The sequence below is a fragment of the Palaemon carinicauda genome, chromosome 30, assembly GCF_036898095.1.
Source record: "Palaemon carinicauda isolate YSFRI2023 chromosome 30, ASM3689809v2, whole genome shotgun sequence".
NCBI lineage: Eukaryota > Metazoa > Arthropoda > Malacostraca > Decapoda > Palaemonidae > Palaemon > Palaemon carinicauda.
This window is the reverse complement of record NC_090754.1, coordinates 24,597,814-24,625,126: the sequence shown is the minus strand read 5'-3', so window position 1 is coordinate 24,625,126 and position 27,313 is coordinate 24,597,814. Positions and strand designations below refer to the sequence as shown.

General features: G+C 38.1%; 1 protein-coding gene across 1 annotated transcript in view; it reads left to right on the top strand.

The window, feature by feature from the left end:
- Mondo (MLX interacting protein mondo) overlaps positions 1–27,313 on the top strand; it is a 384,044-nt gene that overhangs the window by 165,874 nt on the left and 190,857 nt on the right. Inside the window, exons 6-7 of the mRNA XM_068353498.1 lie at positions 7,129–7,294; positions 16,719–16,814. Of these exons, the coding sequence (XP_068209599.1) occupies positions 7,129–7,294; positions 16,719–16,814 (262 nt within the window). The remainder of the gene's footprint in view (positions 1–7,128; positions 7,295–16,718; positions 16,815–27,313) is intronic.

Here is a 27,313-nt window from a genome sequence, read left to right as displayed (position 1 = left end):
TCATGGTGCTAAGAAAGGAATGATGGGAAGCGCGTGGGTGGTAGTGGTGATAGAGGGCCGTAGCCGTAGTAGCGAGCAGTAGTCGGATGTAGAACGGCACCTCGTAGTATTGTAAGATATTGAGGAAGGAGAAGACTAATTGGTAAGGGACCTCTGGTAGTGGTTTTAACACGCCCCAGTTACTATACCGACACCGTGTAAGGGTGAGCGAGCTGGGTATATTCATGGCATTCCATGCAACTTTTTCTTTGGTATATTTAGCAGTATTTATTCCTTAGAAATGGTGCTATAAGGAGCATTTCACTGGGCGACACAGGTTGAGCCCAGATGTGGATTTTTCCTTTGTCAAAATCCCTTAATACATGGTTGGAGGCAATGAATCAGACGAGTTTTTAAACTTGAAGAGGATTTATTATCAAAGTTAATTTTCACAATTACAATGAGCAGAAATCTTCTTCAAAGCGAGATGAAACAGAACTTTAAATCTTGATGGTGGATGACAAAAGAATTAAGTTTTCGCTGGCTCTTAAATGATTTCATCAGTCAATCACAAATTTACTTAAACTGGTACAATACCCGGGAAGAGCGGACAGGGAGACATTTAAATTAAAAGAAACTATTGGACGTCTGCCTTGGCTGTGGTAGGCTTACCATGGCCGGTGGGCCTAGTGAAGGTTTCCCACTCACCAGCAGGACTCGAACTCAACTACAGTACTTGTTCTTGCACAGACTGTGCTTTCTTATTTTCCCTACATTACTGAGGGGAGGGTCTGGCTTATCCCGCCTATGGGTGGCAGGTGACGTAACTGCACCATACTGGTTCTCACTCTACGTCCCCTCTCCCCGGTGTACCTGTTGACATGGAAACAGATTCAGTACACGTGTGCTTGGATCATCAAATACCATTATACCAATCCAAAAATGAAAGCAGCTCCAACTGCTTCCCAAAAACCCGTGGATCAGGGAGACAAAGTGATTGCTTGGCAATATCTGCTCTACTTTCTGCGCATTTACTTTACTGCTTAGCCTTTGTGTAAAACAATATATTTGTCCGTGACATTATATATCTCATGAAGGAGTTTTGGAGCTCTGATGCCTTAACTGATTAGGCAGAAGTTTACTTACTGGATTTTGGAGTGGGCCGGGAAAACTGGTGATTGCAATAGGCTATTGTAAAGTAATGGCTTCATTGAAAAAATTATTTCAAGAAAATTATATTTTTCTCCCCAAAACTGTTGTGGTAGTAATTATCTATAGTTGATAGTTGTGTTTTCATTGTTTTATTCTCATTAAAATCTCTCTCTCTCTCTCTCTCTCTCTCTCTCTCTCTCTCTCTCTCTCTCTCTCTCTCTCTCTCTCTCTCTCTCTCTCTCTCTCTCTCTCTCTCTCTCTCAGTCCAGAGACAAGCCAAAGGAAAAGTCAAAATCATTAAATGAAAAGCAAATGAAGGTAATACTGTACAGTTGTCTGTTAATTTGTTGGTCTTGTGTGCTATTCAAACCTTATATTAATTAACAATTCGTGTTCAACTTTTAAAATCCTAACAGTACAGTATAACCTTTGTTAATTGTATGCACTTTCTGTGTTGTGTGTAGTATTTGCATTTAGGTGTTTTCTTGTTTCTTTCTTTAGGAAGGATTAATCTTTTGAAAGACAGCCAAGCACTTTTATCTTCATCTGAATGTATTTTTATGTTGCTATCCTAATAATGTATCATGTAAAGAAGAGAAAAATCAGTATGAAAACCCTCAAAATTACTTGTATTCAGAAAAATTCAGAAATATGTATTAAGCATTAAAAGATAGAAAGAACTTTGAAAAATAAGAACTACTAGCAAAGATATAAGTCGACTTGAAATGAGGACTATTCTACTGCCCCATAGTACTATTAAACGTACCATAAACTTGCTGCATGAAAGTATCTTAAAGTTATTTCATTTGGGATGTAATCTCATGCTATGAGGAATTATCAAAAAATAGGAATTAAAGGTAATGAAAATATACTTTGGTAGAAATAGCAATTAGTAGATTATATGAATTGAATAAATTTAGTTGTCAATGAAAGATTGATCATCCTTGATTAACTTGAATTTTTATTAGTCCCTTATTGTTGTGTTGATTACTTTTCCTTCATTTATTATTTTTCCTCATACTGTATATTGGAATGTCCATTTCTGTTTCTGAGTGTATTCATTATGCTTAGATTAATATCCCACATTCTGCACTATTAAAAAGTATACCTGTCAAACTCGATTGAATGGTAGACCATCTTGTATAAATGTGCATGATATGAAGTCATCCACCTGTCTATCCATTAGAGTTTGCAACTCCTCTTTATGAAGCTGAGATAGTTAAACGGTGTAAAGATTGACCCTTGTTAGACACAGATAAAGAGGGATTGAATGTCTAAGTGTCCTTTAATATTTCTCTCATACTTATCTTTTTTCTGGCAAATGCAAAACTTTGAATGAGAAGAAATTGTCAAAGACATTACCTTAATGGTTGAATGAACATGAATTAACAGGGGAAATGGATTTAAAAAAAGAAAAAAAAATTGTCCCTTCCAGTCCGACTATGCAATTAAGTTCTCTTTTTGGGAAGTCTTAACTCCTCTTAGCATAAAATCTGTTAGTGTTATGGATAAATAGCTTTTATTGTATAGCTGAATGAATTTAGTTACCATTGATTCTTTTGAATATTGTGTAAAGCTCTTATACTCATGAATATTAAAAGAAAACAAAGAATACCTGGTGTAGATTAAGTCATTATGGTCTGAAAGTAAAAATACTGGAATGTAGTGTGTGTCTTATGGGTTTAAAAGGGTTAAGGCTGTACTGTACTATGAAAATTAGCTATTTGGCAGATTTGATATGATTAGGAAAATTTACTAACCTACAAATAAATGACATGCTGAAATTTTGACAAAGTTAGGATATAATAACTTATTAGCGCAGACAACTTTGGAATGTCTAAATCTTTAGAAATTTAATCATCAGGAAAAAAAACCAACTTTACTCCATCTTTAATAAGAATACAGTATATATCAGTAACCTATAAACAGTTCCTAATGCCATCTCCTCTATTAGATTCTGTGTTTAACAAAAGACGCTTTATTATAAAATTTATTGATTTTTTAATGATTGTGATATCAGGTTGAAAATAATTAAAGTTCAAATTTAAATTAATTTTCTGATTAGAGGATAACTCTTATTTTCTAACACACAATTTATATGTTCTTTAAAGAAATTTTCTAAAGATATATAGTAACATTAGACATGCTCAACTATACTCACCAGTTTTTGTCATTGGTGTTGAAAGATCCAGTGAATGATTTCCCTTTAAAACCCAAAGTTTCAGGTTGAGGAAGGGGTGTTGAAGGGGAGTTTACTTTTATGAAACAATGGATAGTAATTTTCTTTGGACTGGAAGTTGTTGTCTTTTCCTTATTTTTCTTTTTTTGCAAACATTAATATTTTGCCACATGTACAGTAGGTACAGTAAATATCCCTGGATGATTTTTTTTTATAATGCTGCCAATTGGTCAACCTTGTACAAACAGAACAAGCATGAAGAGTGCAGACTGTGCTGTCAAAAATTGTTGCCGTTAATAAGCTTTTGATTTTTAGTGTGTTATGAAATATTACAGTAATCCCTTGGCTTTTGCGTGTTACAATCCAGGCACTCCCATTATAGCTGAAAACCTTAAAGTAGATACTGTGTAAAAATATACGGTATATTTTTTTTCAATGTTTTTATAATTTTACATATTTTGTATCATTTATGATTTTAAGCTTTTTCAAACCCTCCCAACACCTGTAAACCCGTTATATACTCTTAAACACTTTTTAAGATGAAACTTTTTTATCTTCATATACAGTATGTAGGTAAAAAATTTAAAATTAAAACACACGCCATTGAAGATATGGAAACTATTTTTATGAGGCCTTATTGTGGGAAGTTACTACACTTTTCGCTGTCTTATTATAAGTGACATTTGCTGTCGTCCTTGTATTCTGTCTGTCGTTCTTGATGTAATGAATGGTAGATTTGTTGATATCGTAATGGTTGCTTACATCCGCACAACGTCTCTGTTCATAGGCATGTCAAGTAGTTTCATCTTCTCTGCTGTAGTAAACATCTTCCGCAGATGCTTGAGTTCACTGCCAGAAACCTTAGAAGGTATTAAAAGTTTAGCCAGCATAGTAGTGCCTGAAGGCAATTTATAATCCTAGTGAAAAATACAAAAGATATATCCAACACAGATAAAAATGCAGAGCAATATTGTATATGTATGCTATGCATACATACACAACAGCATATACACAACAGCATAGGATATTTGGAAGTGATATTGTGGTCCAACACCCAGTCAGTGGCTAGGGTAGTAATCAGTGTGCTCTGATTGGTTTTGTCTCTACTGGCTAATAGCGTACCTTGTACAAAATCGTGTAGGCATGCTAGGCTACTCGACTAATGCTTCCTGAGTTTCATTTTCTAAACAGATGCTCAATTTTTTGTGTTACCTAGGACACACTATGCACTTTCTTCTTTTCAACAAACTAAGCAAACTATACACATGCGTTGTAGCCATCAAACTGAGTTTTGTATTTTTATTTATTACTGCAGTTTACCTTTAAAAATCTTTAGGACCAAAAATAATTGGAAAAAATTATTTAAATCGGAAAAAAATATAGAACTTATTGCCCTCAGAAACCCACAATATAGATATACACATAAGAAGCGATAGGTGAATCACGATATGGCATGAGATTACTGTAATAGAAAGCAAATATATTTAAAAATGTCTTGCAGATTTTTAGTTTTTCCTAAATAAAGTGGTGCTGATGAGACTTCAGTAATGCCTCACAACACGAAATAATTCGTTCTGGAGTGGCTTTCGTTTTGTGAAAATTTTGTGTTATGAGTCACATTTTACAGTAAATCGCCTAATTCGTTCCAAACCTCACAAAAACCCCCTCTGAATTTTATAATAAAGCTACAATATAATCACAATGAAACACTGTACAGCCAAATACATTAGAACCATTGAATATACCTAAACTAACTGTTAATACCTGTAAATTAAGTAGTTATTAGATATAATGCAATAATACATGGAAAGTAATGCAATACATATAGTACAATACTGTACATATACAAAATATACGATACCATATGTAGTGTCCTATTAGTCACTTTTACTACAGAGAGATACATTTTCTATCGTGTAAACCCATTTTCTTCAACATTTTTTACTGGATGACTATTTTATTCTTAGCCTGGCTGGCAAATCTCTTTTCTTATCATGAAACATTTTTCGCAAAATGAGTCAGAAAATCTTCGCATATTGTTTCGCAGAGTGAAAATTTTGTTAGCAGATTCTTTCGTGAAGAGAGGTATGACTTTAAAAATATGAGAATGTAATATCAAAGCCTCAAAAGAACCCGAAAGGTCAAATGCTTCTGAACTTGAACAATTTGAGGTTCAAATTATATTTTCACCAGAATTAAACAATAGTTTTGAAATTGATCAGGCAATTGTGACTGTCTAGAACCTGTACGGTTGAGATGTGTTCACCAACAACATAATACATATCATGATAAAGGTTTTACATATGGTACACTTCATTATTGCATAGCTCTAACTCTCTCCCAGCACATATGCATTAAACATTGTTGTTAGCTTTTTTTTACTCAATCTTTATTATTTTGTGTAATTTGCCATATATTCTTACGAAGTGAGGTATGAGAAGGTTAGCAGCATTGATAACCCAAAAGGAAAAGTTGTGGGAACCCTGATTGAATGTAAAAAAAAAATAATGGCAACGTCTGATTGGTGTGGTCTTGTGTGATCTAGCGAGCAGCTTTCCACCTAATTCATTAACTTAACTTTTTATTTATGTGGTTAGGTGGAATATGTTAATCCCATCTACATGATTCAAAGTAAGAGAGTTAATTCAGTGATTTAATATGAACATAGTTAAATTAATCTCCAAACAAAGCAATGTTCAAATGGCTTTCTTGGAATAATTTAATTCAGCATCATTGATTTCACTGTAATTTTAGTTTTTCAAGTTTCTTTGACCTTACTATGTGTCTGGGGAAATTCATCCTTTTGTATTATGTTCCATTTATTATTGTGTTTTTCTGTTTAATGGTGTATGAATAAATTACAATTTATATTTACTTCAAGGTTTTTCTGTATACAGTGCAGTACAGCATTATACATTAAGTCAGTGGTAGTTGAATTTCACACCTCTTCTAGAGGGAAGTGTTGTCTTAATGTTTTATGTAGTGTATGAATTATGCTACATGTTTTTCTTTTTATTGTATTTTAGATTAGTTTTCGTTATTGTGAACATATATTCTCTTTTTATGTAAATATTCTCTCCATTCTTCCAATTCTTAATCATTAATGAAATAATCCTGCCAAACAATCTTGAAATAAAGTGAGAAACGTTAGTACACCATCAAGTAGTTTTCAAGAGCAATGTTGGAATCTGATTTTAATGAAAGGGATGTCAGTAATGTGCTTTGGTAAAAAGTTGCTGTTTTGTGTATTAGACTTCAAGTTCTGGACTGCTGTAAAATTTGAGGGTTTACCCAGGGTTAAGATGAAAGAGACTATCATTACTACATTCATATTGAAAAAATGTTGCTCTTCTTGTTGTCGAAACACTTCTTTGCTTTGTTTTTGTTGGCTTTATTTCTAATGTTGTTGTGATGTGTTTTTCTATTTGTTTGAGTAATATGACTTAGTAACCTATTATTAAAATTACAGTTAATATTATAACTCGGACAAGTGTTATTTTATTGATCAATTCACAAATTTATAATGCTTGTCAAGCCATTTGAACAAGACCAAATCTTGCATGATAACCACTGAGTGATTTGGAACCTATTACAGTGGCCACTAAATAATTGACATTGAAGATAATAGCGTTGAAGAATTTTGAATTTTATCACAGGAAATATATTTGAATATTTTCCCTCTACTTTTATTTTCAATCAGTTTGAAATTTGATTATAAGTATGGAGTATTGTAGAAGAGAATAGTTCTGGTATCAATATCATATATGTTTTTTCTGTCCTTAGTATTTAACTGTATGAAATGTCTCATCTTATTTCAGTCAATGTTTGACCTGGAAGGAATGGACTTCTCCAAGTCTTACTCAGGATTACAGATGTCACTTGATGATAGTGAATTCCCAGAATTTATGGATTTTACAGATGTTCTCTTCTCGTCTTTAGTCAGCCCACCACAACCGTTTGCCTTTCCAAACCCAAGGGAGATAGGTATGGTAATTTTGGAACATTTTGCATAACTACTGTACCAGATTTCAGCTAAATTTATATTTGTTGATGGAATAGTATATTGCATAAGAATAATATTTTCAATGAATTTGGCAAACATTAAAGAACTTTTCATGTAAGAATTTATTTTTTATCGATGCATTGCTTTGCATAGGCAGTTAGATGTAGCATAACTAAGTTGAAGTTTGGCACTATTGCAGTAGATTTTGATATCAGTTGTTAGGATTTTATAAATGAGTAATAACTCAACTTGCATATTTTAAAATGTTGTAGGACAAGTGACACAAAGAATTAGGAAAATATAATGTTTTTTGCTCAATAATAATATTTTTTTTTTTCTATAACTATAGATGAGCAGGATTGGAGGATAACTCATGCTGTAATGCTGCAATAATCTGTATTTTGCCACATCTTTGATTTTCCAGCAATTTCTTATTATTTCCATGATTCTTATTTGATTATAAACTATTAATAAGTGTGACTGAACCACATTAAAACAGTGATTTTGGGATTACTTGAAACTATTTACTTTTTTTTTTCTAAAGCATATTTTTTATTTGAAACAATTGAAAAAAATATACAACAAGGGTTGTCCATGGGAAATTCTATTAGCAATTGAATTTGGTTTTGTATATATACTCATATCAATGTGTGTTACTTTTAAAGGTCACCATTATTTCTATGAACCTCTCATAATGTTCATATTTAAAGCATTACTTTTCCAAATTATGAGTATCCTTATTGCTGAGAAATACCTAATACATTAAGGTAAGTTTGGAAGCCCCTTATTCTACCAAATCTGAAAAAAAAAGTGGCTTCATCCAAGAAAGTTTAAACACCTCAACTCTCCAACTTTGTGATAGATTAAAAAATATCTCGGATTCAGAAAAAGGCCGACCATTCAGTTCACGCTTTGTACCTAGGTTTGCTTAACAGAGCTGTGTTGCCTTGTACAAAACTAATTAATTACCTGATCTTGTCTTAGATTTTGATTTGTTAGCCAGTATTGTCTTGACCCTAATCATTGTGCCTTATAGAAGAAAAGCTCTATGTTCAGGTTATTCAAGTAGGTTGACTAAAGAGATGTTATTCGTAGGTAATCAAATAGGGAGCGTGCTTGAATCACTTTATCTGTATGGATTCTATAATAGGAGTTATTTCTAGTTTCACAGAAGAAAAATTTGCAAGACATCAGGATTTTGATGAAATTTTGTATTTTCTGACCTGCTTAGATAAAGTGGTGTAAGATGTAACGTCAGAAGCATTATCAGCCTTTGTGTGTTTTGTAAGTCAGAGAAGAGAAGAGATTCATACATTTATGGTAGTGTCAGTATTGGTGGCACAAAAACACGAATTAATTTCTACACCCATTTTTGGACCTTTGTTAGATAAATTTAACATTATTAGAATAGTGGCTTAAGTAGAAAACAACTTAAACCGATGTCATGAGTCCAGTTTCTAGAAATACTCAACCTTTCATCTATGGGTAAAATTTCTCATCCTTAGACATGCTGACAAAGAGGACGTTTCGTTTGAGGGACAGGTCAACAGAATTCAGTTATAGGTAAACAGTCCTTACCACAAATTCCAATAGAGGGGAGCCTGTCCAACTTCTTCCCCATTGGGGGAAGCCTACAGCCTGACCCGTGGCAATTGGCTATGGTCACAGAAGGCTCCCAAATCCCTCTAACTTCTAACTCTTCTTATCACAGTAACCAATTCTGTATCCAAGTTATCTTGCCATTGTAGCAAAAGCACAGATTCTACAATTAGAAATTGTGAAACTTCTAGAGATATGATAAAAAGAGATCATAAACCCTTTACTGGATTTTTTGCAACAGGTTATTCTCAGTCCCCAGAAGCTCAGGAGGTTGGAGACCAGTTTTAGATGTCCCAGCACTTGACAGTTTTATAGTACATTTTTTGATGGAAACACCCTCAACAGTTCTGGTGGAGAGCAAACAAACAATTGGATGTTCTCAATAGACCTCTCAGATGCATATTTTTTCATTCTGATTTCTCTAAATTCAAAGAAATACTTTTGCTTTGTCAAGGGATTAAAGGTTTATTGGTTCAGGTGCTTATGTTTTGGGCTTAGGATAACCCCCTCCCCAGGTGTTCACCAGAATGATGACACATCTTGAAATGGTTAAATTTACTGGAGCTAAGAGTTCTTTTGTATCTAAATTTAACAAATTTTAAGCAATTTGTTGAATAGGATTCAAGTTCAACATGTTTGGTTACTGAGATTTTTGGATTGGTTGGGAGTCTTAGTCAATTTCAAGGAGTCTTTCTTGGGCTTGACTCAAAAGATTCTATACAGTATTTGGGAAGGAAAATAGCTATAGTTCTTTTTCAGGTTTTTCTGTTGGAGAATAGAATCAATTCCATTCTTCTTTTGCTACAAAGACTCAAAACATCAAATCACATGTCGGTGCAAATGTGGAGGAGGCTTCTAGGAACCATGGTCTCCTTAGAGAAGTTCTTCCCGCTGGTGCATATGAAAATAAGGGTTTTATCAATTTCATCTTATCACATTGGAACAAAACAACCGATTTAGATACCGTATGTATCCCACCAATGGTACCTGAACTTCTCTGATTGAGTTAATGAGACTATGGCAGTCACCTGTCACAAGAAGTCTTTTGGAGATAAATACCCTGCACTTTACCAGACCCATCCCTGTTCATAGATGTGACATAGGACGGGTAGGGAGCAACTCTGGAACATGTAGATCTCTCACCGAAAACGATTTCACAGGATACAAAGCTACACATCAATTTTCTAGTTACTAGCAATATTCAAAACTCTTTAAGACCAGGAACTGCTAGTGGTAGGTGTTGGTGGTTTCCGACAGTGTTGGTGATTTCTGACAATACAACGGCCCTAGCATACTTCAGGAAGTAAGGGGGGTACAAGATCTCCACCCCCATATCAGATAGCAGACAAACATATTATCATGGATGAAACTGAGAGGAATCGATCTACTACCGCAGTTCATTCAGATGAGCAAGTATGAATAATCAGATTTTCCGGTCTCAACATCCATTGATATATCGAAAGATTTGGAAGAGGATGGTTTGCCCAAGGGTAAACTTGTTTGCCACATCACTGAACAAAAAGATAAAATTTTTTTGTTCATGTGTGCCAGATCCTGTAGCATGTAAGGTAGATGCACTGTTACAAGACTGGTAAAATCTGGATCTTCACACATTTCCTCCATTTCCCATGATTCAGCTGTTGTTAAACAAGTTCAGGATCTCTGTGAACAGCAGGATGACTTAAGCTCCTTTCTGGCCACAGAGGGAATTGTACACATATCTGTGGTCCATGTTAACAGAGCATCCCAGAAGGTTGCCATACAGAGTCAATCTACTTAAAAATTCAATCTCAAAATTGATACATCCAAACCCATCCATGCACATCTGATTGCATGGTGAGACTGTCGTATCCTCAGAAACAAATGGTTTTCAATTTCCTTTAAACTGTCTGTTATAGATTCTAAAAGACAGTCTACCAATATCATATATTAAAGACATGGAAGGTTTATTTTTATTGGTGCAAAGCTAAAAATATTTCTATGACTAGGACTACCTTGTATAATATTGTTATTTTCTTTACAACAAGAAACTTCTTATTTCTGCCATTGAAGGATATACAATAAAACCATGCTTAATTCTGTCGTGAAGCATCTGAGGTTAGATCTGTTCATTTCATGTATTATAGTTCATTTCATGTATTATAGTTGATGTATTTAGATGTTGCTTTGGGGTTGTTTTGTCATAACACAATCCATAATTTACTTAACCAGCACTTCCATATCCATGTCTACATCTGGCCACCATACAAAAGTCCTTTGATGTTACTTTACCTAAATGATCATCATACACAGTATTTCAGATAAAACCTTATTTCTCAGTGAATATGGAATGACTACTTGTGAACCTGCTAGCTGGTAGGTTGGCCAGGGCACTAGCCACCCGTTGAGATACTACCGCTAGAGAGTTATTGGGTCCTTTGAGTGGCCGAACAGTACTACATGGGATCCCTTTCTTGGGTTATGGCTCATTTTGTCTATGCCTACACATACACTGAATAGTCTAGCCTATTCTTTCCTCATTCTCCTCTTTTGTCATACATCTGCCAACACTGAGATTGCCAAACAATTCTTTGCTCAAGGGATTAACTACAGCAATATAATTGTTCAGTGGGCTACTTTCCTCTTGTTAAGGGGAGAAGAGATCGCTTAGTTATGGTAAGCCTCTATTCTAGGAGAAGGACACTCCAAAATCAAACCATTGTTCTCTAGTCTTGGGTAGTGCTATAGTCTGTGCACCACGGCCTTCCACTGTCTTTGATAAGAGTTCTCCTGCTTGAGGGTACACTTTGGGATACTATTCTATCTTGTTACTCTTCCTCTTGTTTTTGAAGTTTTTATAGTTTATAGATGAAAGATCTAATTTAATGTTGTTACTGTTCTTAAGATATTTTATTTTGATTGTTTAGTACCTCTCTTGTTATGTATTTCCTTGTTTCCTTTCCTCACTAGGCTATTTTTTCCTATCGAAGCCTTTTGGCTTATAGAATTTTGCTTTTCCAACTAGGGTTATAGCTCAGATTATAATAATAATGATATCAACAACAACAACCTTGTGTTACACTCAACTCCTTTCAAATTACTTTGTGGTTTTAAACTTTCTTCATTTATGCGTAAGTCCCTTGTGATCAAATCCCCTAACACTTTTACAAGTGCTTTGGTCTTTGAGCAATATTCTTTGCTGTTATTGGTAAATTATATGCTAAAATTAAAAGAATACTGTCATCACATTCTGGTAGAGCTTTTTCTATGATAATCTAGATACAGTATCTGCTTTATCTATTCTTAATTTAGGTCTATACTCAATACCATAATCATAAGCTACTAACGTAATGGCCCAAAATTGTAGTCTTGGTGCTACTAACGTAGGTAAACATGCTTTTTGACTTTATATTGGTAATAAATGTTTATTTTCTTGTAACCAATGTGAATTTCCTACCCTATAGATACACATAAAATTTCTTCTCTTCATACTTTAATGCCAAACCCTACTTTTCTGTTTGAGAGTAATTTCCAACCCTACTTTTCTGTTTGAGAGTAATTTCTTTCTGCTTTATTCAATACTTTAGAACTGAATGCAATTATTTAATTAATAATTTTTTTTTTTTCTTCAATACGGCATTACATGTACTAGCAGTGCTCCTAAACCTGTTTGATGCATCACATACCAATTTAACTGGTAATTCCATTTGAATGAAGGCTTTCAAAAGATCCTTAACAATCTTATGTATAATTTCACTCTGCATCCTTATTTAACAAGTTATACAATTGATGTCTAATTGTGGACAAATTCTGAATTAAATTCTCATAAAATGTTTCTAAACCTAAGAATGATTGTAATTCCTTAACACTTTCTGGTACCTTTTGTTGAATATACTGCTCTTATTTTTTTAATTTAGTCGTATGAATACCGTTTCCATTAATGATAAAACTTGATTATTCCACTTAATCAACTTCTAATATACACTTATTATTATTACAAACTGAGCTATAACCCTAGTTGGCATACCTGTAAAGATTTAATTCATAGTTTATTGCCAGATTGTTGGACTGCTAGCTATTACATAAGGTAGTCTCTTTGGTTGATACAAAGCTAAAGATTTGTTAAACTGTGCATAATTCTTGTGAATTTTCATCCATTGGGAGCTGATGAAAATGGTTGTCTAAGATACAAATTTGAAAATACATTATATCCTGACATAGGATTTGGTAATGGATGTTAGCTACCTGAAGTAATGAATCTGTTACCTTTTTCCTTTACAATAGGAACTAGTGATGTAGTCCAATCACAATATGTAACTTTCTTCCCTAGACATTCATTTTATAATCACCTAATTTCTATTTCATCTGCACTTTTCAATGCACATAACACTGGTCTTGGGGCAAACACTCTTGGGTTACCTTTTGGTTTGAAAACTAAAACAGCCTTTGCATATTTACTATACCTGCTGTATCTTGGAAAACTTCATTAAACTGTAATAAAATATCCACAAACCAAACCTTTCATTCTTTTTTTATGGTATATGCCTGTAACTTTCAAAGTGCTTTGCCAATAGATTATTCTACCATTTCCCTAAAAAAGTTGTCAGAAGGCTATTTTTTTTATAGCATTAGCCTTGGGCCCTCTTTTGATATTTCACAGGAAGTAACTATACAGGAGAGGGGATTCCCAGTCTCTTCATCCCATCCCTTTTATAGTTGCCTCTTATGACATGCAAGGATACGATAGCGCTATTTTAATTGTTATTCCCCTATTGTTGATTTTTAATTTTTATGTTGGGTACCTCCAAAACTTGAGGGAAGTGCCTTGGTAGATAGATATATTAGCCATGGGAGCCAAATTTAGCAAACTTGCAGCATTACATAGAGAACAGCAGTTTTATCTTTACCACACCTGGCTTTCTCCTGATTCTGACTGGATCTCCTGTCTGTGGTCAAAAATTAAATATACAGTATTTACAGAGGCAAGATCTACTTTGGATCTTCCCATTTTGGGAAAAATTGAAAGCCTTTTCAAAGGTGGGATCTTATTTATATCACAGCTTTACAGCTTGGGTATGGTAACCTCTGTCTGGGGTCTACCATGCAATTATAGAGGCCAAGATCCATGTCTTCAGTAGGTACTCTTTTCCAAATTCCCTGGCCAACAAGTCTACTGGGGCTATCTCTATTGTAATAACCTTCATGAAATAAACTTTATTCTTTCTTTATCCCTAAAGCCCAGGGAAGGATAAATATTGATTGCTAATTGGTATTTTTTTTTGCCAATACAGTATGCAATTTCAGGATATCTAGAGCATGAGGTGTTTATGAGACACTTATCTGAAACAAATCCAAGTGATACAGTGTGTGTCCATGGTACTCGGTTCATTCGTGGTATTTACGAGGGGAAATCATAGAGAATGAAGCCCATCAACCACGTCTCTCATTAGAGGTGACATGACAGGCATCTAGCTCCTTCTCCTGGGATTTTCCTTATGAAGTGTCTGACATGATAGTTTTTTCTCACCCTTACATGCATGAGTCAGATGTTTTCTTGGTTGTGGATGGTTTTCCCCTCTTTGGTACACGAGTCTATTCTAGTATTACATTAGTATTAGTTGAGACCACACAGCTCATTAAGTCCCTAGTCTCGTGAAAGGAGGGGACATGAGATTATTCCTCTGAGTATGGAAGATAGTGGCTTGGCGCAAACAAATTGCTCAAGTAGCATTAGCTATAATATTAGTATTGATTCCCTGTGATTATGTGTTATAAATTGCTAGATGCATTTCAACATTGGTGCTGTGACAGCTTCAATAGAGCCTGAACTCATGGACCCCGTTATACACACTGAGTCTGTGCATGGCACATTGAAACATAGGCTCTATAGTAGGAAGGACAATGTTTACTTAGTATTTTATGTTTTATGGGATTCCCTGTTCTAGGTACAATTCTGTGCTCTAGCCTTTTACAGGAAAGTCCCAGGAAACCATGTGGTATCCCATGAAAAATATTTTTTCCTTAATCAAAACCATTTATTTTAAGTGACTCATTTTTCCTAGCTATACAAACATAGTTCTTTAAATCAAATTTCCCACCTGGACTACCAATCTCAGTCTTAGGTCTAAAGTAAATTAGTTAACGGTTGTTGAAATTCATTGGAAATTATTAATACAAGAAAGTACAGTATAAGAATAATGATATATAAGTATTATTGAATAAAAATATGCATTTCATTACAACAGTATAATGATAAATATGAATTACTGAAAATACACATTTTATTTCAAGTTTATGAACTGTTTACATATACGATATGGAACCTACTAAAAGTAGCAAATATTAGTTTTTGGAGATGGAAGTAGCAGTGTAGATCATATGTACATATCTTTCATGTTTTTTATCCGAAGTTTTGATATATTTGCATGCAGAAGATCCTTTCCAAAGTTTTCTTCTGTACAAATAGTTGTACTTGTTCTTGATAAAGTTTATGGGGTTGATGGTGGAAGCTTATACAATTGAATCCAGTAAAATGGAACTCACACATTACACACTGGATATGCTGTATGATTAAATCATATATTGTTGACAAAATCTGAAGGGACTAATGGCATTCTAGATTGCATGATTTGCAAATACAATATATATAGTAGGGTAATATGCCTAATAGTCCCAAAGATGCACAGCTTACAGCTTACAATATGGTATAAGACTGAAACTTTGTATCATTGTAGTGATGTTTGTGAGGAACTCTTCAATAGAAGATTATTTACTTTTCAGATTCCTTTAGTACTGTCTAGGGAACTCTTTTCCCCTATGGAATCCAAATTAACAAGCACTTTGATTTATCTGTAATGGAATTTCTGACTTATTGATAGAATTATGGTGAGAAATATTTAGATATGATGGATTAGCTTATTGAAGAATGTCACCTTTACTTTCTTACAACAGTTTATTTCACAGTAAAGTACAGTAATACCATTCCCTTAGTTTTTAATTGGCATCGAGTGACCCACCGTAATGCGATTTTTGACGTAGGTCAGATTCTTATCTTTTAAATTGACATACTGCATAAGTTCCTTATACACATACTGAACATGAAAAAGTACTTACAACCTGCAGTCATTTTATAAAAACCAGATACTATACTTACATTAATAAGCTTCCATGTGAAGTACTATACAGTAATGTATTGTACAGCACACCTGATTATAATTTTACGAGGTAGAAACTGACACAAGGTCAAGAAAAATTATAATGTTAATTTTATTTTCATGTTTAATACTTACCAGTAAGGATGAATAGAGTAAAGTTGGAACTTGTGTAAAGATGGTTATTACTGTACCAGTATTAAAAGTTATAATAATAATAATAATAATACAGTACTGTACTGGTAATAGCTATACTAACAATATTTTATTTTTAGTAAATGATATTACATCAATACTCTATATATTCAGGCTAGATAGAGGTGACTTAATAGGGTAAAATATAGCTATGTTAATGAGGTGTGGGGGGGTCAGATTAGCCTATGGAAGGCCAGAAATCTACTTGCGAGTCTCTGGGTAATTTGTTGACGACTTTTTGTTTTAGGGGTTGGAAGTGAATCTTAAATGTAGAAAATGCAGTATTGTACATTTTCTAAGATTTCTTGACTTGAATATATAGATATTTATTCTGCCTTTTCATATGCATGCAAAGTTTTTATAAGTGATTATTTATGTTTACTGTATTGCTATTTTGCAAATAGGTATTGTTTCCACACTACCATAATAACTTCATTCTTCAACTATTTAATTTTCAAATGATATTTTTTTTCTCTTTCAGCGCGTGGAACTGGGAACTCTGATTTCATTCAACCAGGTCTTATTCAGCTACAGCCAAATCTGGATGATATCATGGATATAGTTGAACCTTTGCAAGGTAAGGCATTAATCATAAATATTGGAAAGGTAAGTACAGTAGATTATACTCTTTGGTAATCAAAGTTTTCTGGCTTTCGAGGATTCTTAACTAGAGGTACTGTGTGAGAAAGACTCTATTAAGATACTGTATTTTCTGTGTGTGTTATTCATTGTTGAAAGGGTTCCTGTTCATTTAAGCATAGTGCAATTGTGATGCTTCTGGTTTAGAAGCTTTCTTCATTTAAGGATAAAATTTTAAACTTCAATTCTAAATATGCCGAGTCATGGACTGTATATTGATGGAGTTAAAACCTAATTCATTTGGCTCCAGATATTGCCATGCAATTTCTTCAAGTAAATACACAAATGGATTTTCCCCCTTTTAATGAGAGAATGGCTTGTTGAAGTCACAGAGCTTTAACATGGAGTAGTTTGCTCCTGCTGAAGCCTTGTGATAGGCAAGAGGTCTCTCAAGCTGAGGGAAACTTAATTTGTTCTGATGCAATATAATTCCACGAACCACATTCATAGAAAGTTCTGAGATCTCCCTGTCTCGACCAGAAAAATTAGGATAGGCCTACCCCCAACTCCCTACTTGGGCCCTGAAGTGGTACAGAAACCCCATACCAGTTCTGGTTGCAGTTGTGTGTAGACATCTCTCTCATATCACCCGATATTCTCCAGTGTCACATTCCTTGTATTGTGTTCCCTTGTTTTCCAGTGTGTCTGTGATGATTGTGTGTTGCCATCCATCATAGAAAGTGAGCATGTTCAGTGTTGTTGTCCAGATTCAAATGGGAAATCTTGTGGCTTTCTTCTTTTGCACCAGGATGATGAGCCACACTCGTTGTGCACCTCGTACCGAGGTCATCTTTGATCTCGTAAGAACATATGTTCTGAGTGTGCAGACTGGCCTGGGCGGTAGTGGAAGCTTATGGCCACCAAGATAAAGAAGAAATTGAAGGAGGACCGGTCGCCATCAGGGAGAAGTTGGGACTCCAGGGCCACTTCAAGCTCTTCGACCGGTTTGAGTTCTGCCTTACATGTCTCTGTCACCGTTGGGATTCCGATGAGCTCTGTTCATCGGGGGTTGCTGCCTTGGCAAGGACTTCAGCGATTTTTTTCTGAGTTGTCCGACGAAGCCATCCTCCATGCAGTTTGGACTCGGTTTACCTTCGGTGGAACTCCCTAGGCAGAAGCTTTGTCGAATATGGTTGGGGGCCATGTGTTCTGCCTTGCATACGGCCTCAGTTCCTGTTCTCGCTATGCGACCCACATGTGATATGCCCCAACCGCCACATTCGCTTCCTGCAAGCTCCCTGCTAGACTATTTAAAACCATTTCTATAAGGAATGCTGAAGAAAGCTTTCTTTAAATTTTTAATAAAAGAAATTTTCATGGAAGGCTAGTATTTACAAGTAAAATTATGATAGACATACTTGCAATTGCTATACACTGGATGTGTGATGGTACGTTCAAAATGGTTCCAAAACTATTATATCAATTATAGACAATCCATGCTATTAAAAAGGGATAAATATTTGTGTGTACATCTTGGTGACAAATAAGACAAAGGAAACTTCTAAGAAAGCCTTTAGTATCTTTGAAATTTTAGAGTTACAAGGGAGTTTTTTTTACATCTTTCATGGGCAGTTTGGAGGAAAATTCAAAGTATTGCTCTAACAATCAGTTTTGCAAATGAAAATAACTCTCGCCTTTATTGTAAATTGCTTGCTGCATTAGCATCCCTAACCACAGATGATATAACCCAAATATTTGAAGAATTGCTGGGCGCACTAGGTGATCTTCAAATAGAGCAAGAAATGGAAGAATTACACTGTTATTTTGAAGATCCAGACATAGGAAGACTTCAAAGAGCAGGAACAAGGAGAAAGTCGCGTTTAGTTTCACCAATGATTTGGAGCGTTGAACAAAAGATTGACAGATGGATTGCCAGAATTACAAACAAGCTTGAAGGATGGCACCAAGCAATTCAGAAGGACACTCCAAAATCAAACCATTGTTCTCTAGTCTTGGGTAGTGCCATAACCTCTGTACCATGGTCTTCACTATCTTGGGTTAGAATTCTCTTTCTTGAGGGCACACTATTCTATCCAATTTCTCTTTCTCTTGTTTTGTTAAAGTTTTTTTTAGTTTATATAGGAAATATTTATTTTAATGTTACTGTTCCTAAAAATTTTATTTTTCCTTTTTTCCTTTCCTCACTGGCCTGTTTTTCCAACTAGGGTTGTAGCTTAGCAAGTAATAATGATAAACAGATTTTGAAGCAAAGCGAAAAATCTATTTTTGGGTGAGATGGCCATGTCGTCCTGATGGAAGGTTCCTTTAGGCAGCTTTCTAAGGGATATTTGGCTACAGTGATACTCCCAGAGAATTAACCATAGGTCTCCAGAATTCTAAATCCTGGCGCGAGTATCCTTAAAATTTTTCTTAAGGAAATCGCATAATATCAGGGGACGTATTTCTTGATACGACACATGGCAATCTTCACCCCGAATAGAGTTTTTGCTCTGAGGGGGAAGAGTGGCGAAATTGAAGGGGAGCCGTCATCAAGGTTACCCAGTGAATCCCCTTCCCGTATTACTACAGGGTCCAATATGGCTACCCATTCCTTGTAGCAATTAAACATGGTGGCTACAGATGAAGTAGTTTCGGATGGGGATTGTTACATATGTATATTCCTTTTCTTGGAAAAGGAGGGCGGGTCCATCAGGACGACATGGCCATCTCACCCAAAAATAGATTTTTCGCCTTGTTTCAAAATCCGTTTTTTGGGCTCAAGCCATGTCGTCCTGATGGAAGCTTACCAGAGAATTACTTGAAAGTACTGTATCTGTGGGTTTGTATAAGTGCCTTAACCTTGGGTCAGCTTGTATATGGTCCTCCAGACCACATGAATATATGACGGTACTGTTATACATCATATCCACTAAGCATGGAACAATCTTAGGGCTTCCTGCACCCTGCAGGGAAATGTCATCCTCGACTTTAGAAGCAACAAGGTTTGTATATATATATTGGAACAAATGTAATTATCATTCAATAATTATGTTCACATGTATATGCTCCTTCAAGTATATACTTTATTATAGAAAATTAAGTAAAAAACTCTGTCTAATTTTATTCAGCTACTTTGGGGCGAATAAGACGTAAATACACCTTCAACATTTATTGGAATAGACAACATAAATGTAACAAGTAGTGTATTAAATTAGAATCAGTATTATACATTCAACATATAAAAGGTATATATATTTATCACCTGAAAGGGAAGAAATATCATTAGCCACTCAAAATCAGTTGAATAATTATGAAGATAATTTCACTGTAAATGTTGGATAAGTATCAACACTGCATACAAGTGTACACATGGCACTGGTGTCATTGGTATGATTCTGCACCTATAAAGAACAGTCCTAGTGTCACCAGGGTGACACTTAATAAAAGGTATTACACTGCAAGGTGTTAACACCTTTTCACCCAAACTGAAACAGTCCCAACCAGTTCACTGTTCATCGCAGCACTAGACGACAGGTTTCACAACACTACCTGCCGCCACCACAAAATGTTTCAAGTCGTTCACTTGCTTCACATAATGGTTATAGAGGACTCTGGAGGATTTCCAACCAGTGTATGAGCGGAGTCTCTCAAAGTCCATATACTGAAAAAAGTTCAGCGAGGAAGCAATCTTTCTCGGATCATTTCCTGCGGGTGTACTATCAGGATCCGCTCTGCGAATAAAGTGTGAGAGCTTCACCCTCTGTTGTTTCAGGGATAAGTTTGATCCTGAGGTTTCGCCTTTGAAGAGCTGTCCTCCCTTGAAGTCTGAAGTTCTTTGAAGATAGACCTTTAGACACTTTACTGGACATAGAGAGACATCTTCCTTCAGAGGGCAGATTCTCCAGGGACCCCACCTTTTGGTGGGTAGCACGTTTTTGGCAAGAAAGGTAGGATCTGGAAAGAGATTCAGTTCTCCTACTTCTGTGAACTGGATATGGCCCTCATCTCTTGATAGGGCTACTATTTCACTAACTAGCCCCTGAGGTTATAGCGAACAAAAATGTAACTTTTTGTGTTAGATCCTTTAGAGAGCAATCTTCATTGTTCAAGGTTGAACCATAGTGTAAGACTTTGTCCAGAGACCATGAAATGGGCTTCGGAGGGGCTGCTGGTTTAAGTCTAGCGCATGCCTTCAGAATCTTATTGAAGATTTTGTTCGCCAGGTCCACCTGGAAGGCATATAGAAGAGGTCTAGTCAAAGCTAACTTACACGTAGTTATCGTGGTGGCAGCCAAGCCTTGCTCATGAAGGTGGATGAAGAAGGACAGGCAGAAGTCTATTGAGATTTCCGTCGGGTTTTTTCTTGTACAAAAGCAACCCACTTCTTCCAAGAAGATTCATATTGTCTTCTGGTTGACTTTGACTTGTATTCTTCTAGAAAGTCTATACCGTCTCTCGAGATCCCAAATCTTTTCTTGACGGCTAAGGCGAGAAAATCATGAGATGAAGGTTTTGGGTTCTCTGTGATGAAGCGAAGACAGTCGACTTCTGAACCAATTGGGATAGAGCTGGTTTTGGTAGAGGGAACAGCCTCAACTTCATTTCTATCACCAGAGGGAACCAATTGCTCTTGGGTCACTTGGGGGCCACTACTGCTGCAGTTCCCTTGAAGGATCTCAGCTTGTTGAGGACCTTCAGCAGGAGATTTGTTGGAGGGTACAGGTAGATGTGGGTCCATCTGTTCCAATCGAGGGACATGGCGTCTGTCGCCTCTCCCAGAAGGTCCTCGTATGGGGCTATGTATCGAGGTAGTTTCTTGTTGTCGCTTGTTGCGAAGAGGTCGATCTGCAGTTCTGGGACTTTTTCCAAGATGAAGGAGAATGAGTGTGTGTCCAGGGACCATTCTGACTCTATCGGCTTTAGCCTGGATAGAGCGTCCGCCGTCACATTGCGGAACCCTTGTAGGTGAACTGCCGATAAGTGCCATCTCTTCTTTTTGGTAAACGAAAGATGGCCAGCATCACGTGATTGATGTAGGGCGATCTTGAGCCTTGTTGGTTCAGACATCTCACTATCACTTCGCTGTCCAAGACCAGCCTGATGTGGGTGGGCTGATCTGTGAGGGGATAACTTCTTCAACATCAGGAGGACTGCCATGGCCTCCAGAATATTGATGGGAAAGGTCTTGAAGAGGGATGACCAGGTCCCTTGAGCTTTCCATTGATGGGAGTGTCCTCCCCATCCTTCCGTCAAGGCATCCGTGAGGATGGTCACCGATGGGGGAGGTGGTTGTAAGGGAACAGTCCTTGATAGGCTCTTGACCTTCGACCACGGTTTGAGAAGTGATCTTAGTAAGGTCGGTACCGGTCTCTGTAGATCTCTTCAAGCGTTTGATGCGTATCTTCTCCAGACTCCTGACGCATCTTTCAGTTGTGCTCTTAGTACTGGGTCTGTTACTGCTGCAAACTGGAGAGAGCTCAGTACTCTTTCCTGTTGGCGTTTTGAGATCCTGTCAGATTTCAGTAGTCTCTTGACAGAACCCGCAATCTCTCTCCTCTTCTTTGGTGGAATGGAGTGACAGTGTGACTGTAAGTTCCAATAGATTCCCAGCCATTGAAACTCCTGAGATGTTCCAGGAACTGGATCACTTTCTTGAATGCCTGCAGACAAGCAGTCTTGGATGCTGCCCACACCAGCCAGTCGTCCAAGTATGCGGCTACCTGAACGCCTTCTAGGCGGAGTTGTTGTACGACTGCGTTCGCAAGTTTCGAAAGGCATGGCTCTGAAGACATACTTTGTCTTCTGTAACTTGAATCCTAGGTAGGAGGAGAGGGGGTGACCGACTGGAAGGTGCCAGTAAGCATATGCCAGGTCTATTGAGACTGTGTACGCCCTTTTTGGTAACAGGGTCCTTATGTGTTGAAGGGTTAGCATCCTGAACTTGTTGTTCTCGGTGAATTTGTTGAGTGGCGACAAGTCTAGAATGACTCTGAGTTTCTCTGAGTCCTTCTTGGGAGCACAGAACAGTCTTCCCTCGAATTTGATGGACTTTGCTTTCCTTATAACCTTTTTTATCAAGAGTTCTAAGGTACCAGTAAGGGGGTGGAGAGTTGGAAGAACTGAGGAAATGAAGGTGGAAATCTGTTCCATTTCCATCCTAGTCCATTCTTGATTAGGCTGTGGGCCCAGGGATCGAAGGTCCAACGATCCTGAAAGTGTTGGAGTCTCCCTCCTACATGGAGCATCTCATTTCTTAGATGGTCCTGTGGGTTTGCCACCCTGATCACATCCTCCCCTGCCTCATGAGGGGTTTCTTGAGGAGCCCCGTCGAGATACTCTTCCATTCGGGTGAAAGGTAGTGGTGTGCCTCTCAAAACCTGGTTTGAAGGCTGGTGACTGGGCTACCAGCTGTTGAGGCACCACTTGGAAGGTGGTTTGTGGTTGAGCGACCACTTGGGGCATCATGGTCATGGTGACCGTGGGATGTTGCTGTACAGGCCGAGAAGGTAGTCTTGGCTTCTTCGTCTTCCTCTTAGGTTGGGGACCAGCATCAGGGAAATATTTTCTCTTCGAAGAAATGCCCCACTTTTGGAGAAGGTTCCTATTCTCCGTGGCGGCTTTCTTGACTACTTCTTGGACCACTTCCTTTGGGAAGAGGTCCTTGCCCCAGATACAGGAAGTAATCAGCTTCCTGGGTTCGTGTTTGACCGTTGCATTTGCAAACACAAACTCCCTACAGGCCCTCCTGGCCTTCACGAAAGCGTACAGGTCCTTGACGAGGGTGGCCATGTGCATCTTGGCCAGGACAGTGTACATATCTGGGGGTGCTGGCAACGCCTGCACATATCTCCACACAGTTCTGAAGGGAAAGAGAAGCGACTAGCATCTCCTTTGTCTCCTGTTATCTTCGCAAGAGAAAGTCCGATAGCTTTGGTAGGTTCTCGCTGAACTGCTGTCCTGTGATATCTGCATCAAGTTTCGAGACTGAGAAGGTTAGGTGGACTTCCTTCCATTCCTTCTCATCTGTGGGCAAGGCCAGAGCCAATGGCCTACACTCCTCTAGTGTAGGGCATGGTTTGCCTGCATCAATAGCCTTCAACACACTTTGAAGAGCCTTCGACGAAAAGGGGAAGGCTTTTGAAGAAGGAGCAAGAAAAGTAGGGTGTTTCTTGCTCAGTGCAGAAACTCTCAAGTTAGTATACCCTTCTTCAGGCTACTCGTTAAGAGAGTCTGTGCGTTGTCGTGATCGAAGACCATGACCTCCTTTGGTTCCGTTTCTTCTTTAGACGCTGGCTCACTCTTCAGCCGGATGAAACACTCCGGGTAAGCCGCAAAGTTTGGCCAAAATTCGATGTCGTCCAGGTGGACGGCTCCCATCTTCTCCGAAATGTAGAGTTTGCCGTTGGTAATCGGCATGAACTCTGCATACCTCCAGGAATTGGTCTCGGAGCAGGGTGGCAGGTCCTCCATTCTGGATCGCTCGTAAGACCCTCGGGAGGTGACGATCCGAGTTGCTTCACGGACTCCTTCGTCATCTCCTTCATGTCTACGTTTTCTTTACGTAGAGCGTCCATTAGTATAGTAAAGCGGGCCATAACTGCTTGACCCAGCGAGTGTAATGGAGGGGTTGGAGCCGAAGACGTAAATGGTGTCGGCTGGAATGCCAACACAGGCAGAGGGGGGTCCTCCACTTCCGTCGAGTCGAGATCCTCGTCTCCTCCGGGTGGTAGGGCCACCTCTTTCTCAGGATCCTCTTGAAGGAGATACTTTTCTGTGTCCGTGGATACTTCAGACATTCTCTCCTCCTGATGGATGTCCATGCCTTGCAAAGCTTCACTGACGTCAGCCTCAACTGCGATCTGGACGCAAGGAGGCCCGGGTCGTGTCTGGGGTACGACGGCATCAGCTGTTGCCTTCGGGAACAGCATGCTTCTCATCATGTCGTTGGGAAGGTATGGTCTGGGAGAGTTCTTCTGGAACCCTCGTACCCATTTCCGAAGCTTTTCCCTCGCAACGTCCCTCGACTCCGTCGACTTGGGATTGCCGAAACCCTCGGTCACCAAGGCCGAGCAGACGTCGCAGTCCTTGGGGTCCCAATACCTCAAGGTTTCGGTTGCGACTGAGCAGGTGGCATGAGACCTGCACATAGTGTGACCACAAAAGTTCCTACTTGTGGATACAGTACATTACCTGGTATTTCACCTTTGGCTCCTCCTGTAAAGAAAGGAAAATTAAATAAGTATGCGGTAATTTATCACACTTGATAAATTAATATATATACATGCATAAAATGGTATTACCATTACCATTATAGCTTAGGATAGTAAGCTAGAAAGAAAATAGGAAAGACTCATACTTGTGCCTCCTGTCCAGCCAATTGCTGTGACCTCCCTCTATATTAATATTTAGAATTTCCTTATTTAAGGAAAAACTAGAGTGGAAGAGCTCTAATCTCTAGAGCTAAAATTAGTGTATACTAGCACTAACCCTTCCATAATGGAATATTAATACTGTAGGGTAAAATATAATTTCTGATGACCTATGGTTCATCAAGGTATTGAAGGAATACTTCACTTCAATATTATAATTGGTCTCAACAATTGGCTGTGAGAGGACACACAGAATATGTTGGAAATTGTAAACTACTGTATAATATATACTACTAGTTTTCTGCCTGCAGTATGTACTATACTGCAGAAATACTGGCTACTGTATAAGCTTATACTGTAGTTCTGCCGGCATGCTGCCGTCTAGGCTAGTACCTGGCGGCACTACCCGACAGAGAGAGAGAAAGCATGGAGAGAAGGGCTACCTTATTATTATAGTTTGGTACAATAAATAAGGGTGTAGGTACTACTGTCCCTACTGCCTTCTTACAGAATGAGAATTCAAATGGAAGGGGGGAATGATTCATTCTAGCTTCCATCCAGCCACAGGATCTGTTGCCAGCTACTCAGCCAGTTCCAGGGATGTGGATGGCAGTCCAAGAGAGGACTGAAGAACACTCAAAGACATCAGGGTCTCCCACCGGCAGCCGTCATGGCCGGCACGACCTTTCCCGGAGCCTTGCGTCCGTAGGGGGAAGGTCAGAGCGGCAATCAAGCCGCCTATGTAGGAGGCCGGCCGGCACCACAACCCACCCGGCAAGCGGGGAGATAGTAGGACACCGGCCAAAGACATTGCGATGGCTAGGCTATCGCTAAAGGACAGAGAGGGGCAGGGTAAGGGTCGTGTATGTTGTGTCGGGAGAAGGCGGCACAATTGCCGGCCATTTCCGATCACAACTTAGAAACATCGTTTCAATATCGGCGCCGTCTTGGGCGGCAGAAGAATATCAATTCTTCAGCCCAGGACCTTGCCGAAACAAGACTTGTCTTCTAGACCAGAAGGGAGAAGGTGGCGGAAGTGTACTACCACTTTGGATGCGGGCTAGGGAAGCCAGGCTTCCTATGTCTGCAACTGTAAGCCGGCAGGGGAGTGACTACTCCCCCAGCAGCCGAGTTGCCGGCATAAAGACTAAATACTCTGAGTTACTGTCGTAGATCAAAGTCGGGATACTCACCAGCAAAGAGGGAAGACAGAAACACTAGCGTAGTCAAGCCGGAGTACACTACTCAATGGCAAGACCAGGATAGGGTTGTTGTCTACTGGCGACACTCAGAGAGAAGGAAGGGTTTACCCTTAAATCTCTATAAAAGAGACGAGTATCGAATTATATAAATAATTCTAGGAGATATACTATCTCCTGTTGAATTGATAAAACGATACACGAGGGTAAACACGGATAATGTACGAAAGTCTACTAAAGCGCATAGGCTAGGCTAGCCTAGCGCGGGTCGAGATCTCGGCTACGCTATATCACCGAGAGACTAACGTATACGATTGGTACTTTTAAGGAAGAGGAAATATACGTGCATGATCTCATCTTCACTAGTATAATTTTGCCTAAATAGCTATAAATCATTAAAACTAAATACCGGGAACGTCGTTCTACTGACTAAATAAGGCATATATGGCGAACGACAGCATCCAAAATGGCCCCTCTGGTTATCGGCTAAGCTCCGATAAACACATCTAAATTATGCTAATTTAACTTTGAGAAGGGAGCTAAAAATTATACACAGGAAAGATTAAATACTCAACTTTCCAGAGGCAGAAGATGCTGGAGAATGCATGATAAATCCTCGTATTAGCGACAGAAAACACTGAGAGCAAGCGTGAGTACACCGTGCGCAATTCACTACAACACAAGGAATGGGTAGCCATATTAGACCCTGTAGTAGTACGGGAAGGGGATTCACTGGGTAACCTTGATGACGGCTCCCCTTCAATTTCGCCACTCTTCCCCGTCAGAGCGAAAACTCTATTCGTCGTGAAGATTGCCATATGTCGTATCAAGAAATACGTCCCCTGATATTATGCGATATCCTTAAGAAAAATTTTAAGGATACTCGCGCCAGGATTTAGAATTCTGGAGATCTATGGTCAATTCTCTGG